Source organism: Moschus berezovskii, chromosome 19, assembly GCF_049115385.1.
Source record: "Moschus berezovskii isolate FMDL1 chromosome 19, NW_MosBer_1.0, whole genome shotgun sequence".
NCBI classification, from domain to species: Eukaryota; Metazoa; Chordata; class Mammalia; order Artiodactyla; family Moschidae; genus Moschus; species Moschus berezovskii.
In genome coordinates this window covers 2,290,610-2,304,997 of record NC_142478.1, presented here as the reverse complement: position 1 = coordinate 2,304,997, position 14,388 = coordinate 2,290,610, and the positions used below count along the sequence as shown (strand labels likewise).

The 14,388-nt window shown below is 42.9% G+C and overlaps 1 protein-coding gene across 3 annotated transcripts in view; it reads right to left on the bottom strand.

Annotated features, from left to right (window-relative positions):
* Window positions 1-7,796, bottom strand: part of KLHL2 (kelch like family member 2) — a 167,614-nt gene extending 159,818 nt beyond the window's left edge. For 2 of the 3 annotated variants that reach the window (XM_055405729.2, XM_055405730.2), the window contains exon 1: window positions 7,519-7,794. In XM_055405729.2, coding sequence (XP_055261704.1) covers window positions 7,519-7,544 — 26 coding nt within the window. In that variant the 5' untranslated portion in view covers window positions 7,545-7,794. Of the gene's footprint in view, window positions 1-7,518 lie in introns of all 3 variants that reach the window. The other variant, XM_088827900.1, reaches the window with a different exon arrangement.
* Window positions 7,797-14,388: the final 6,592 nt, after the last annotated feature.

Here is a 14,388-nt window from a genome sequence, read left to right as displayed (position 1 = left end):
GGTGGCCAAAGTATTGCAGCTTCAGCTTTAGCATCAGTCCTTTCAATGAACACCCAGGACTGATCTCCTTTAGAATGGACTGGTTGGATCTCCTTGCAGTCCAAGGGACTCTCAAGAGTCTTCTCCAGCACCACAGTTCAAAAGCATCAATTCTTCGGCAATCAGCTTTCTTCACAGTTCAACTCTCACATCCATACATGACCACTGGGAAAACCATAGCCTTGACTAGATGGACCTTTGTTGGCAAAGTAATGTCTCTGCTTTTTAATATGCTATCTAGGTTGGTCATAACTTTCCTTCCAAGGAGGAAGCATCTTTTAATTTCACAGCTGCAATCAGCATCCGCAGTGATTTTGGAGCCCCCCAAAATGAAATTGACACTGTTTCCACTGTTTCCCCATCTATTTCCCATGAAGTGATGGGACCAGATGCCATGACCTTAGTTTTCTGAATGTTGAGCTTCAAGCCAACTTTTTCACTCTCCTCTTTCAGTTTCATCAAGAGGCTCTTTAGGTCCTCTTCACTTTCTGCCACAAGGGTGGTGTCATCTGCATATCTGAGGTTATTGATATTTCTCCCAGCAATCTTGATTCCAGCTTGTGCTTCTTCCAGCCCAGCGCTTCTCATGATGTACTCTGCATAGAAGTTAAATAAGCAGGGTGACAATATACAGCCTTGACGTAATTCTTTTCCTATTTGGAACCAGTCTGTTGTTCCATGTACAGTTCTGACTGTTGCTTCCTGACCTGCATACAGGTTTCTCAAGAGGCAGGTCAGGTGGTCTGTTATTCCCATCTCTTAAAGAATTTTCCACAGTTTATTGTGATCCACACAGTCAAAGGCTTTGGCATAGTCAATGAAGCAGAAATAGATATTTTTCTGGAACTCTCTTGCTTTCTCCATGATCCAGCAGATGTTGGCAATTTGATCTCTGGTTCCTCTGCCTTTTCGAAAACCAGCTTGAAAATCTGGAAGTTCACGGTTCACATATTGCTGAAGCCTGGCTTGGAGAATTTTGAGCACAACTTTACTAGCGTTTGAGATGAGTGCAATTGTGCGGTAATTTGAGCATTCTTTGGCATTGCCTTTCTTTGGGACTGGGATGAAGACTGACCTTTTCCTGTCCTGTGGCCACTGCTGAGTTTTCCAAATGTGCTGGCATATTGAGTGCAGCACTTTCACAGCATCATCTTTCATGATTTGAAACAGCTCAAGTGGAATTATGGGCTACCAATTATAAACAGTATAGGAATTTCAAAGAGGAGCTACAATGAGTTGGAGTAAACATGGAAGACTTTGTGAAAGGGACAGGACTCCACCTGGGCCTTAGAGGATTTCTAAGTTGCTTTTCTAAGGAAAATGCTGGAAACTTCTGGCCTATGATAAGGCAGAGTTTACTCTTGGAGGTTAAAGCACAGAATGATTTTGAACGTAAAAGATAAGCCAAAATGATGGAGGGCTGAAACTTCCTGGCCTCAGTCTTTACAATACCTGGTTTTACAAAGTCTTTGACTTGACTCTAGACGTTATGCGGTCAAAACAGTAGGTGAACTGAAAGGTGATGAGACAATCCAGGTATCAAGGGATGAAATCCTGAGTATCATCACAGTATCAGCAATCAGAATGGACACCTGAAATCAATAATGTACAGATCCTGGGAGCTGATAAAATGTAGAGGATAATTAAAGAAAGAGAAATCAAAGACCGTTTCAAGGCTTTGGGTATCCAGGACCAAAAGAATGATAATTCCATTGAGAAATTGGAGATGTTATAAGGGAAGTCAATTTGAGAAAAAGATTATGAAAACTCAGTTTTAGACATGCTGAATCTGACGTATGCGCTAAGGATAAGTGTATGGTAAGAAGCTCAAAATTCAAAACTGAGGCACAGATCTAGGGATCAGGCTTAAGATATAGACAGAGCCACAACTTAGTGATAAATAGTTGATTGAAAAGAAGAAGTGGCCAAGGTCTATATCTGTGAGAAACATTTACTAGCAACGAACAGAAGCCTTGTAAGCCAAAAAAGTGATGAGAGAGAGATTAGAGTCACAGTCTCTCCTCTATTTGATAAGCTTAAGAATGTAACTTAACCCCTGAAAAGGAATGAGATCTACTTAGTGCAGAATCCTCCTGCAATGTGGGAGACCTGGGTTCGATCCCTGGGTTGGGAAGATCCCCTGGAGAAGGGAAAGGCTACCCACTCCAGTATTCTAGCCTGTAAAATTCCATGGACTGTATAGTCCATGGGGTCATAAAGAGTCGGACACGACTGAGCAACTTTCATTTCCACTTCACTTCTTAATAAGGTAGGCTACTGACAAGATTAAATGAAATAGAGTAATAAAATTAAATAAATCTCATTTAACAACCTAAAAACAAGAGCAGGAACAAGAAAAAGTAATGTCAGAGGGAGCAAGGGCCTGTTTATCAAGACAGGATCAGTGGTCAAAACAATACTGTAGCAAATGCCCATAGCCTGAAAGGTGAAAGAGAAAAGCAAACAAAACAAAGTACTCAGACCCCCGCTCTGGAGTAACTGTATCATATATTTGTTTACTGTCAGTTTCAACCATGAGGAAAAAGACTGTTTTGTTTTCTGAGATATTCCTTTGGGAATATTTACTGGGTGCTTGGTCACCAAAGGCACCCAATAAATATGGAGAAAAAAAAAAACCTCCCTCAGGTTGTTGCAGTTTAGCCGCTAAGTCATATCTGACTTTGCAACCCAATGGATGGACCCAACGGATGGTAGCCCACCAGGCTCCTCTGCCTGTGGGATTTCCCAGGCAAGAATGCTAGAGTGGGTTGACATTTCTTTCTCCAGAGGATCGCCCCGACCCAAGGATCAAACCTCCATTGGCAGGTGGATTATTTACCGCTGAGCCACCAGGGAAGCTTCATAAAACCAAACGTATTCAATTTAAGAAGTATCCTTCAGCCTGAGATTATGTCCTTCTTTGTTTTTGGGGAGAGACACTAAAACGTTCTTTCTTTTACAAAAAGATGATAGTTAATAATTATAACTTTTTTTTAACTTGACAAAACAAAAAAATTAGCAATTCTATGTCAGACTCCAATTTTTTTTAATTTCTCAGCTAAGTCGCTCGGTCATGTCTGACTCTTTGTGACCCCATGGACTGCAGCACACCAGACCTCCCTATCACCAACTCCCAGAGTTAACTCAAACTCATGTCCATTGAGTCTGTGAGGCCATCCAACCATCTCATCCTCTGTCGTACCCTTTTCCTGCCCTCAATCTTTCCCAGCATCAGGGTCTTTTCAAATGAGTCAGTTCTTCACATCAGGTGGCCAAAGTATTGCAGTTTCAGCTTCAAAATCAGTTCTTACAATGAATATTCAGGACTGATTTCCTTTAGGATGAACTGGTTGGATCTCCTTGCAGTCCAAGGGACTCTCAAGAGTCTTCTCCAACACCACAGTTCAAAAGCATCAATTCTTCAGCACTCAACTTTCTTTATAGTCCAACTCACACATACATACATGACTACTGGAAAAACCATAGCTTTGACTAGATGGACCTTTGTTAGCAAAATAACATCTCTGCTTTTTAATATGCTGTCTAGGTTGGTCATAACTTTTCTTCCAAGAAGCAAGCATTTCATGGCTGCAGTCACCATCTGCAGTGACTTTCGAGCCCAAAAAATTAAAGTCTGTCACTGTTTCCCCATCTATTTGCCATGATGTGATGAAGCGATGGGACCAGATGCCATGATCTTAGTTTTCTGAATGTTGAGTTTTAAGCCTATTTTTTCACTCTCCTCTTTCACTTTCATCAAGAGCCTCTTTAGTTTTTCTTCACTCTCTGTCATAAGGGTGGTTCATATGCATATCTGAGGTTATTGATATTTCTCCCAGCAATCTTGATTCTGGCTTGTGCTTCATCCAGCCCAGTGTTTCTCATGATGTACTCTGCATATAAGTTAAATAAGTAGGGTGACAACATACAGCCTTGACATACTCCTTTCCCAATTTGGAATCAGTCTGTTGTTCCATGTCCAATTCTAACTGTTGCTTCCTGACATTCATACAGATGTCTCAGGAGGCAGGTAAGGTATTCCATCTCTTTAAGAATGTTCCAGTTTGTTGTGATCCACACAAAGGCTTTGGCATAGTTAATAAAGCAGAAGTAGATGTTTTTCTGGAACTCTCTTGTTTTTCGATGATCCAACTGATGTTGGAAATTTGATGTTTGGTTCCTCTGTCATTTCTAAATCCAGCTTGAACATCTGGAAGTTCATGGTTCAAGTACTGTGGAAGCCTGGCTTGGAGAATTCTGAGCATTACTTTGCTAGCGTGTGAGATGAGTGCAATCATGCAGTAGTTTGAGCATTCTTTGGCATTGCTTCTCTTTGGGACTAGAATGAAAACTGACCTTTTCCAGTCCTGTGGCCACTGCAGAGTTTTCCAAATTTGCTGGTATACTGAAAGCAGCACTTTCACAGCATCATCTTTTAGGATTTGAAAAATTTCATTCAGTGAAGTCCAAAAATATGAGAACCTCTGCTCTAGTTCAACTAATTTTCTGGCTGCCCAAATCCCTTAGAATACAGTCAACAAGATGTTAGTCTGCCTATGTTGAACATCTCTAATGTTCAAGAGCTTCCAGTGATGTGGAATCAACTGAAAAAAGATAAAGCTGTATATCTCAGGCATGTTTACTTAGCTTCATGAAGAAAAAGCAAAAAACCAAAGCCTGTAGGGAGAAAGCCAACTTGTGAAAGAGGGCCAGTAGAGAAACGAAGGCCAAGAAAACTTTTCAGTAAGTTCAAAGGGATGCATTCTGTGCTATACTCATAGTCTTCCCTCAACTTGATGATTATGAAAATCTTCACAAAAATAACTATAAAGGCTAGAAATGTATAAAACACTCCTGAGGTGATAAGCTTACATTTCCTTTCACACATCTCCATACTGGCTGAGATGACTCGTTTGCTAAATTCTAGTTGGACACTTTTCAGGTTCAATCAGAGGCAAATATCCCATGGTTTTAATATTATCCAGACTCAAAAATATAAAAGAACCTAAAAGACACATAAACTCAAGGATGCAAAAAACAAAAAACAGAGATATAAAGTCCATGCCAATCAACATGAGAATCAAAAAGGATGAGAAGAGCGTGAAGGCAAGGAGTAGAAAGAGGAGAAGCAAAAAAACAAAAAACCTAATCTCAACAAGCCCATCTAAAGGAACCAGAGACCTGGACACAGTTGCCTCCAACCTTCCAAGACATAACAGGCTGAAAAGGACAAAGGTGGGATTTGAAAATGATGCAAAACTGGTTGCTAAAAAAAGCACAAGCAAAAGTGTAATACTCAGTGCCAGGTAGAGATAGGCATTTCAAACATTCGGAGAAACAAATATTTGCACAAATAAAAAGACATTCATACAAAGAGGATGTGAGTCCCTGCCTTCCAACCACATCATTCAAAGCACGTAGGTCCCCATCAAACAACTTTCTTTGCATGTAAGCTCAGGCTAAAAACCTAACCTTATGAAACGCTGAGCCCTCCCAATAACCCACACTGGCCTCCTAGCCCAGTTCTAGCACAGCGAGGCCCAGCAAAGATCCTTCCCTATGAACTGTCATTTCTCAAAACCAGCACCCATGAGTCAGTGCCGAAGTAAAAAACAAAGTTATTGGGAGCAGAGGCAAAGAGGCCAAGGGGTGGGAAGAAAAACTATTTCTGATGTACAGAAAGGTAAGAATGGCAACCCACTCCAGTGTTCTTGCCTGGAGAATCCCAGGGACGGCGGAGCCTGGTGGGCTGCCATCTATGGGGTCGAACAGAGTCGGACACGACTGAAGCAACTTAGCAGCAGCAGCAGCAGCAGATAGATCAAATGAAAATAAAACCTATTTCTATTTATGATTAAATGAACAGAAATAAGTCTCACCAACAAGCCACCAACGACTGAAAGGAGTTTTTTGGTTTTAACTTTCTTTCACCCCTGGTTTTCCATTACATCTCAGCCTCTCATTGTTGCAGCACTACTGATGAAGTCTTAATAGCAAAGAACTGTGCTGGACACCAAAATTCTGCTTAGTTGATCTGTATTAGATTCAGTTTATCAGTATTTGCACACACACATTTATTTCATTTTTCATTATTTATATTTAAATGATGTGTAACGTTCTCTTTTCCTCCCTTCAGAGCCTGTTTTCCCACACCTTTTTCTCGTCTGCATTCTAAGGTACCCCTTTTCTTTCCTTTAGTTCACTTTGCTTCCAAAGCAAACAGGGTCTGCAGGGAAATGATATAAACGGGGCAGGTTTATGGCAAATAATACCCTACCTAAGATATCCTCTATACCATGTGTTGTCTACAGTCAGGCAGCAATTCCTTTCATGCCTCTGAGCCTGAGCGGAACTCATGTGCTGACGCTATGCTCACATTGCTGATGCTAACAACCACCATTATGTTTCCTAAAGGTTCAGGAGTGTTCCCAAACCTGCTGAAGAACAGGAACAAATCACAAAGCCCTCAAAGCTACAACCATCATCAAGCAACTGAGCTCTTGTTCCTACCAGTCCAGGAATTCAAGAGTCTCAGGTACTCCTTAATCCCCATGACCTGTTGTACTCAAGCTAAAAATTCTGTAAGGCACTTTTAGAAACTGTAGTTTCAGAATTCTATTAGCTTTCCTAAAAGGACTCAACATCAAACAAATTTTCAGCCCAAAACAAATTTGGCTGGCATTCTGCCAAATAGCTACAAGAAGCTGCTGTAGTACAACTGCCCTGGAATGAAGCTGGCCAAATCTAAATGAAAAATGATAAAGCTCCAAGAATAAGCTGTTATAAAAAGATACATGGTTCCTCAGAAGAAACTTGCTGGCGGTCTGAAACATCAGATTCAAAGGGCTCTTGTCCCTTTATAAAGATTAAACTAAAGAAAGTAAAAGAGACTTGAAATGTTCAAAATTCCTGGGGATTAATAGTCCACTTTTAACAAAATGGTAAATGAAAAATCTTGTATTGAATAATGCAGTTTCTTCAATGTCTCCCAAGTGTTCAGCTTATTTTGGAAGCAATTTTTTTGCAGCTGGTCTTGAATGTACTTGGGTACCAAGGAAAAGACACCTGTGCCTGGCAGGTCGTGCCAGAGAAACAGAAGATGCTGTGATTTCTGGATAAGATTTTCTGCAGTGCCAGGTAAAAGAGGTCACATGCCCTGTACAGCCGCGGCTCAGCTTTTTCCGAGTGATGTGCAAGCTCCTCGGACAGAATTTTGCTAGGAATTCGGAGAAACAGGCAAGCTGAGAGGAATTCCTCTCGGCACCGGTGTCTGTACTTTGCAGCTTCCTTTTCCGACGGCCTCGCGCGCATCCTGTGCCTCCATGCCGCCGATGCTCGGCCCTCCCTGGGCTCCAGCTAGCCAGCGGAGGACCCTCCCTACAGCCCCGCGCGGCGACGCCCCGCCCGCGGGTCAGCTGGGTTCCACTGCCGCCCGGCCCGGCCGCTGCGGCCCCGCCCGCTGCCCTTCCGCTCACTCACGCGGGAGGCCGCGGCGGCGTCTCCATGGCGGCTCCTCTCGGGCTTCAGCTCTGGGGCGCCCGCCGCCGCCAGCACCATTCCAGCTGCGGACGCCTGCCCCGCCCGCCTGTCGCGCCGCGTCCCATCCGCCCGGGCGCCAGCCCACCGCCGCCCCGCACCCGCGCCCGCACCGGCACCCGCTCCAGAGGCGGCCCGCTAGCCTGCCCAGCGCTGCAGCCCCACTTCACGGGCGCCCTCGGCCTGCCGGCGATGCTGGGGGCGGAGCGGCAGGAGGGCACTTCCGGGTGTGACGCGCCCTCGAGACCCCGCCCCGCCTCTTCCTGCCGCCCCCGCGTGGGCTCCCAGCGTGGGCTCGCCCGCCCGAAACCTTGAGCGGGAGACTTGAGGGTGGGGTCCGGCCGGAAAGTGCGTGGTCCCGGCGTTTGGCGTTCCCTGACTGCTCCACTCCACAGGCGCGTTTGTTTTGTCCTCTCGCAGTTTGCCGCCAGGGAGGCGGGAGGAGTGGGCGTAGCCGATCCTTCATTTACAGATAGTGAAACTGAGGCAAGAAGAAATGGCTTGCCTGTCCAGAGTCCCAAGCAGGAACTGGAGCCTCCCTTCTAGGGCTGTGATCCCCTCGTTGCACTTACTGGGAGAGATCTGCAGTACTGGAATGGGATACAGAGAAAAATCAGGTATCCGTGCCCGCGCACCTGCCTGCCATGAAAATACCAAATAATCAGGTGAGGAGACCGGATGCTAAATGGTGGTCAAGGAGTGAAGTCGCTCAGTCGTGTCCGACTCTTTGTGATCCATGGACTATAGCCCACCAGGCTTCTCTGTCCATGGGATTTGCCCTGCAAGAGTACTGGAGTGGGTTGCCATTTGCTTCTCCAGGCTATCTTCCTGACCCAGGAATCGAACCCAGGTCTCCTGCACGGCAGGCAGACGCTTTACCCTCTGAGCCACCAGGGAAAGCCCTCTCAAAAATGTCATATGGAAGAGATGGAAGAAAGCGAATCTTGAGTAAATCAAAGAGTGCTCAGGGCAGAGGGAAGAGCAGTGCAAAGACTCCTGGACCTTGAAGAAATGAAAGAGTACAGTGCAGCTGATGGTTCCCCCAAGTATGCCCGCTGGACTGTGGTAGGATCTGGGAACTTGTTAGAAAGGCAAATTCTCGAGGCCCATTTCAGATCTGAATCAGAAGTTGTGAGGATGAAGCCCAGCAGCCTGTGCTGTGGCAAACCTTCCAGAGGATACTGAGGTTTAAGGACCTCTGTGGTAACTGAAGCAGTCAGGACAAGAGACAGTGGGAGGAGATGGTGTCCCACGTGTAGTGACAGATCAAATAGGCCTGGTAGGCCTTTGAAAAGATTTCAGCTTTTATTGAAAAGAGAAACAAATGCTGTGAGCAAGGTGATCTGATCAGTAAAAGGATGACTTTGCAGGGATTTGTTTTTAAATCCTCTACCAAAAAAGGGAGGGTAGGGAATGGAAGAAAAAAGATGTCTAAAATGTTAATTTTTGTTGCAGAGTGATGAGTGCACGGGGTTAGTCATTTATGTATAAGCTGATTCTTCTGTTGCTATATGAGCCATAGATGCAAGAAAGCAAACAAAAAATTACCTGCTGGGCTAATCAAAGCGATAGAAGTTGATAGATTCTGATTTTTCTGGAAATATAAAGCATATCAGAATTACTGATAGATTAAATATGAGTATAAGAGAGCAAAGTGAAAGATGATCTCAAATTTTGTTCTGGGTTCTTGGGAGAGTGGAGTTGACATTTACTGAGATTGAGAAAATAAAGAAGAAACAGATTTTATGTGAGGAGGAGAGTATTTGTTAATTCTGATTTAAATATGGTTAAATCTGAGGTGTCCGTTGAGTATCCATGTGGTGTAGACATTTAGATATCTGGAGTGGGCATAACTGTGGGGATTGTCACCATATAGATGGTGTTTAAGGTCTGATTAAGATCAACTATATAATGTAACTAGAGAAAAGAAAAGACCAAAGAGTAAACCTGGGGCCCTCCAACACTAAAACAATAAGATAAGGAGGAAACAGAAAAGGGAGCAGTAGTGAAGTAGGACTAATGTCTTGGTAATCTACTGATATGTGCTAGGAAAAAACTGTATCTAGTAGAGCTCACCCATCAGTAACTTGGTAGCATTGTTGATCCACTATGAGGAGGGCATACATAATTGAGTTATTTCTCTAGTGTTAGTAATGACTTTGTTCAGATCTAAAATAAAACTTCCTGCTTTATAAGGTCATTATAAGAATTAAAATAATATATTTAAAGTATATGGCACTGTGTATAATGGAATCACTTCATAAATGTTCATTGCTGTCATTCAGTTCAGTTCAATTGCTCAGGCCTGTCTGACTCTTTGGGACCCCATGGATTGCAGCACGCCAGGCTTCCCTATCCGTCACCAACTCCCAGAGCTTGCTCAAACTCATGTCCATCGAGTTGGTGATGCCATCCAACCATCTCATTCTCTGTTGTTCCCTTCTCCTCCCACCTTCAGTCTTTCCCAGCATCAGGGTCTTTTCTAAGGAGTCAGTTCTTCACATCAGGCGGCCAAAGCATTGGAGCTTCAGCTTCAGCATCAGTACTTCCAATGAATATTCAGGACTGATTTCTTTTAGGATGGTCTGGTCGGATCTCCTTGCAGTCCAAGGGACTCTCAAGAGTCTTTTCCAATACCACAGGTCAAAAGCATCCATTTTTCAGCATTCAGCTTTCTTTATGGTCCAACTCTCACATCCATACATAACTACTGGAAAAACCATAGCCTTGACTAGGCGAACCTATGTCAGCCAAGTAATGTCTCTGTTATTTAATACACTAAGTTTGTCATAACTTTTCTTCCAAGGAGCAAGCATCATTTAATTTCAAGGCTGCAGTCACCATCTGCAGTGATTTTGGACCCCAAGAAAATAATATCTGTCACTGTTTCCATTGTTTCCCCATCTATTTGCCATGAAGTGATGGGACCAGATGTCATATCTTAGTTTTTTGAATATTGAGTTTTAAGCCAGCTTTTTCACTTTCCTCTTTCATTTTCGTCAAGAGGCTCTTTAGTTCCTCTTCACTTTCTGCCATAAGAGTGGTGTCATCTGCATATCTGAGGTTATTGATATTTCTCCTGGCAGTCTTGATTCCAGCTTGTGCTTCATCCAGCCCAGCATTTCGCATGACATACTCTGCATATAAGTTAAATAAGCAGGGTGACAATATACAGCCTTGTCGTACTCCTTTCCCAATTTGGAACCAGTCTGTTGTTCCATGTCCAGTTCTAACTGTTGCTTCCTGACCTGCATACAGATTTCTCAGGAGGCAGGTCAGGTGGTCTGGTATTCCCATATCTTTAAGAATGTTCCACAGTTTGTTGTGATCCACACAGTCAAAGGCTTTGGCATAGTCAATAAAGCAGAAGTAGATGTTTTTCTGAAATTCTCTTGCTTTTTCTATGATCCAGTGAATGTTGGCAGTTTGATGTCTGGTTCCTCTTCCTTTTCTAACTCCAGCTTGAACATTTGGAAGTTCTCAGTTCATGTACTGTTGAAGCCTATCTTGGAGAATTTTCAGCATTACTTTGCTGGTGTGTGAGATGAGAGCAGTTGTGTAGTAGTTTGAACATTCTTTGACTACCATTGCTATCATTATTTCTACACATTTACATAACTATCAGTTATACTTGATTCAGTTGGGAACTGAGGTTAAGTGCTAGACCCAAGAGATATATACTAACTTAGATTTGATCAAACCTTTGGTCTGACTTTCTTCTTCTACATGCAAGCAGAGTGAACAGGACTGTTTAATCAGCCATTTTAGGAGCTCTGTCAGGACAGGACAGAAACATAAAATTCTTCTAATGTTTGTGTGTCTTCTCACCGAAATAATGTTATAGGTACAAGTAAATACTGAAAAGTGAAGCTATATCTATCTGACAAGTAAGCAGTTCAGTTCAGTTCAGTCGCTCAGTCGTGTCTGACTCTCCACGACCCCATGAATCACAGCACGCCAGGCCTCCCTGTCCATCACCAACTCCCGGAGTTCACTCAAACTCATGTCCACAGAGTCGGTGATGCCATCCAGCCATCTCATTGTCCGTCGTCCCCTTCTCCTCCCGCCCCCAACCTTTCCCAGCATCAGAGTCTTTTCCAGTGAGTCAACTCGTCGCATGAGGTGGCCAAAGTATTGCAGCTTCAGCTTTAGCATCAGTCCCTCCAATGAACACCCAGGATTGATCTCCTCTAGAATGGACTGGTTGGATCTCCTTGCAGTCCAAGGGACTCTCAAGAGTCTTCTCCAACACCACAGTTCAAAAGCATCGATTCTTCGGCGATCAGCTTTCTTCACAGTCCAACTCTCACATCCATACATGACCACGGGAAAAACCATAGCCTTGACTAGACGGACCTTTGTTGGCAAAGTAATGTCTCTGCTTTTTAATATACTATCAAGGTTGGTCATAACTTTCCTTCCAAGGAGCAAACGTCTTTTAATTTCATGGCTGCAATCAGCATCTGCAGTGATTTTGGAGCCCCAAAAAATAAAGTCTGACACTGTTTCCACTGTTTTTCCATCTATTTCCCATGAAGTGATGGGACCAGATGCCATGATCTTAGTTTTCTGAATGTTGAGCTTCAAGCCAACCTTTTCACTCTCCTCTTTCACTTTCATCCAGAGGCTTTTTAGTTCCTCTTCACATTCTGCCATAAGGGTAGTGTCATCTGCATATCTGAGGTTATTGATATTTCTCCCGGCAATCTTGCTTCCAGCTTGTGCTTCTTCCAGCCCAGAGTTCCTCATGATGTACTCTGCATATAAGTTAAATGAGCAAGGTGACAATATACAACCTTGACGTACACCTTTTCCTGTTTGGAACCAGACAAATGAGCACACAACTCCAAACGATAACCAGTTTCACATCCTCCCGTGGATTATGTCCAGTACAATTCTGTTTTGTCCAGTACAATTTTCTGCTTCTTAAGGGATCCAATTCATCTAGCATGTGAAATGTCTATTCAAACCTTTTCTTTTTCACACCCATCCCTAAGTTCATAGGCCTGAGAAAGAGTACTTTTTTTTTTTTTATTCTCAAGCTTGCTTAGAGTTAAATATCAGCCCACAAGCTCTAGTATTCCTAGTGTGATGGTCATTGTACATTTGAAGATGGTCCATTTTCCTAATTCAATTCTCTGCTCTGACTCCACTCCCTGCAGAGAAGAGGAAGAACCAGGTCCACAGCTCAATATCTCATCTGTGAGTCTTGAAGCAATTTGAAAATTTATTAGTTTATACTGAACCTTTGTTGTTTTCTGAAAAGACAAAAGTGATAGGACCTTTGGCTTTCAGACACAAGCATACCTGTTTAAGAGAAGTAGCAATTTATAAGCCCAGTTTCCATTTTCATCTTTGTATGTGCCAAATAACTGCACAAAACTGGTCCTTGGACAGATACAGTCTCAACAGTTAACCTCATCTTACCAAACACACACACACAAAAAAAAACAAATCTTGGCAATATGGGCACAAATCCATCTGTGGGAGTGGGGGGAGACTTTTACTATGTCTTCCTTTATATGTCAGTTTCACCATTTTCTGAAGTAAAAGATTATGAGGCCACCAAAGACTTCCAAATGCTTTAGAAGAAACTATAAAACTCTTAGAGGAAAACATAGGCAGAACACTTGATGACATGAATCAAAGCAAGATCCTCTATGATCCACCTCCTGCTGCTGCTGCTAAGTCTCTTCAGTCGTGTCCAACTCTGTGCGACCCCATAGACGGCAGCCCACCAGGCTCCCCCGTCCCTGGGATTCTCCAGGCAAGAACACTGGAGTGGGTTGCCATTTCCTTCTCCATAGAGTAATGGAAATAAAAACAAAATTAAACAAATGGGACCTAATTAAACTTAAAAGCTTTTGTGCAGCAAAAGAAACTATAAACAAGGTGAAAAGACAACCCTCAGAATGGGAGAAAATAATAGCAAATGAAACAACTGACAAAGGACTAATTTCTAAAATATACAGGCAGCTCATATAGCTCAATATGAGAAAAACAATGACCCCAATCAAAAAGTGGGAAAAAGACCTAAATAGTCATTTCTCCAAAAAAGACATACAGACGGCTAACAAACACATTGAAAGATGCTCAACATCGCTCATTATTAGAGAAATGCAAATAAAAACTACAATGAGATATCACCTCACAGCAGTGAGAATGGCCATCACCAAAAAGTCTACAAATGATAAATGTTGGAGAGGGTGTGGAGGAAAGGGAACGCTCTTGCACTGTTGGTGGGAATGTAATTTGATATAGCCACTACAGAAGATGGTATGGAGATTCCTTAGAAAACCAGAAATAAAACCACCATATGACCCAGCAATCCCACTCCTAGGCATATACCTTGAGGAAACCAGAATTGAAAGAGACGCTTGTACCCCAATGTTCTTTTCAGGACTATTTACAATAGCTAGAACATGGAAACAACTTAGATGTCCATCAACAGATGAATGGATAAGGAAGTTGTGGTATGTATACACAATGAAATATTACTCAGCCATAAAAAGGAATGCATTTGAGTCAGTTCTAATGAGGTGGATGAACCTAGAGTGAAGTAAGTCAGAAAGAGAAAGATAAATATCATATACTAACGCATATATATGGAATCTAGAAAGATGGTACCGAAAAATTATTTTCAGGGCAGCAGTGGAGAAACAGACATAGAGAACAGACTTATGGACACGGGGAGAGGGGAGGAGAGGATGAGATGTATGGAAAGAGTAACATGGAAACTTACATTACCATAAGTAAAATAGATAGCCAACAGGAATTTGCTATATGTCTCAGGGAACTCGAACAGGCTCTGTA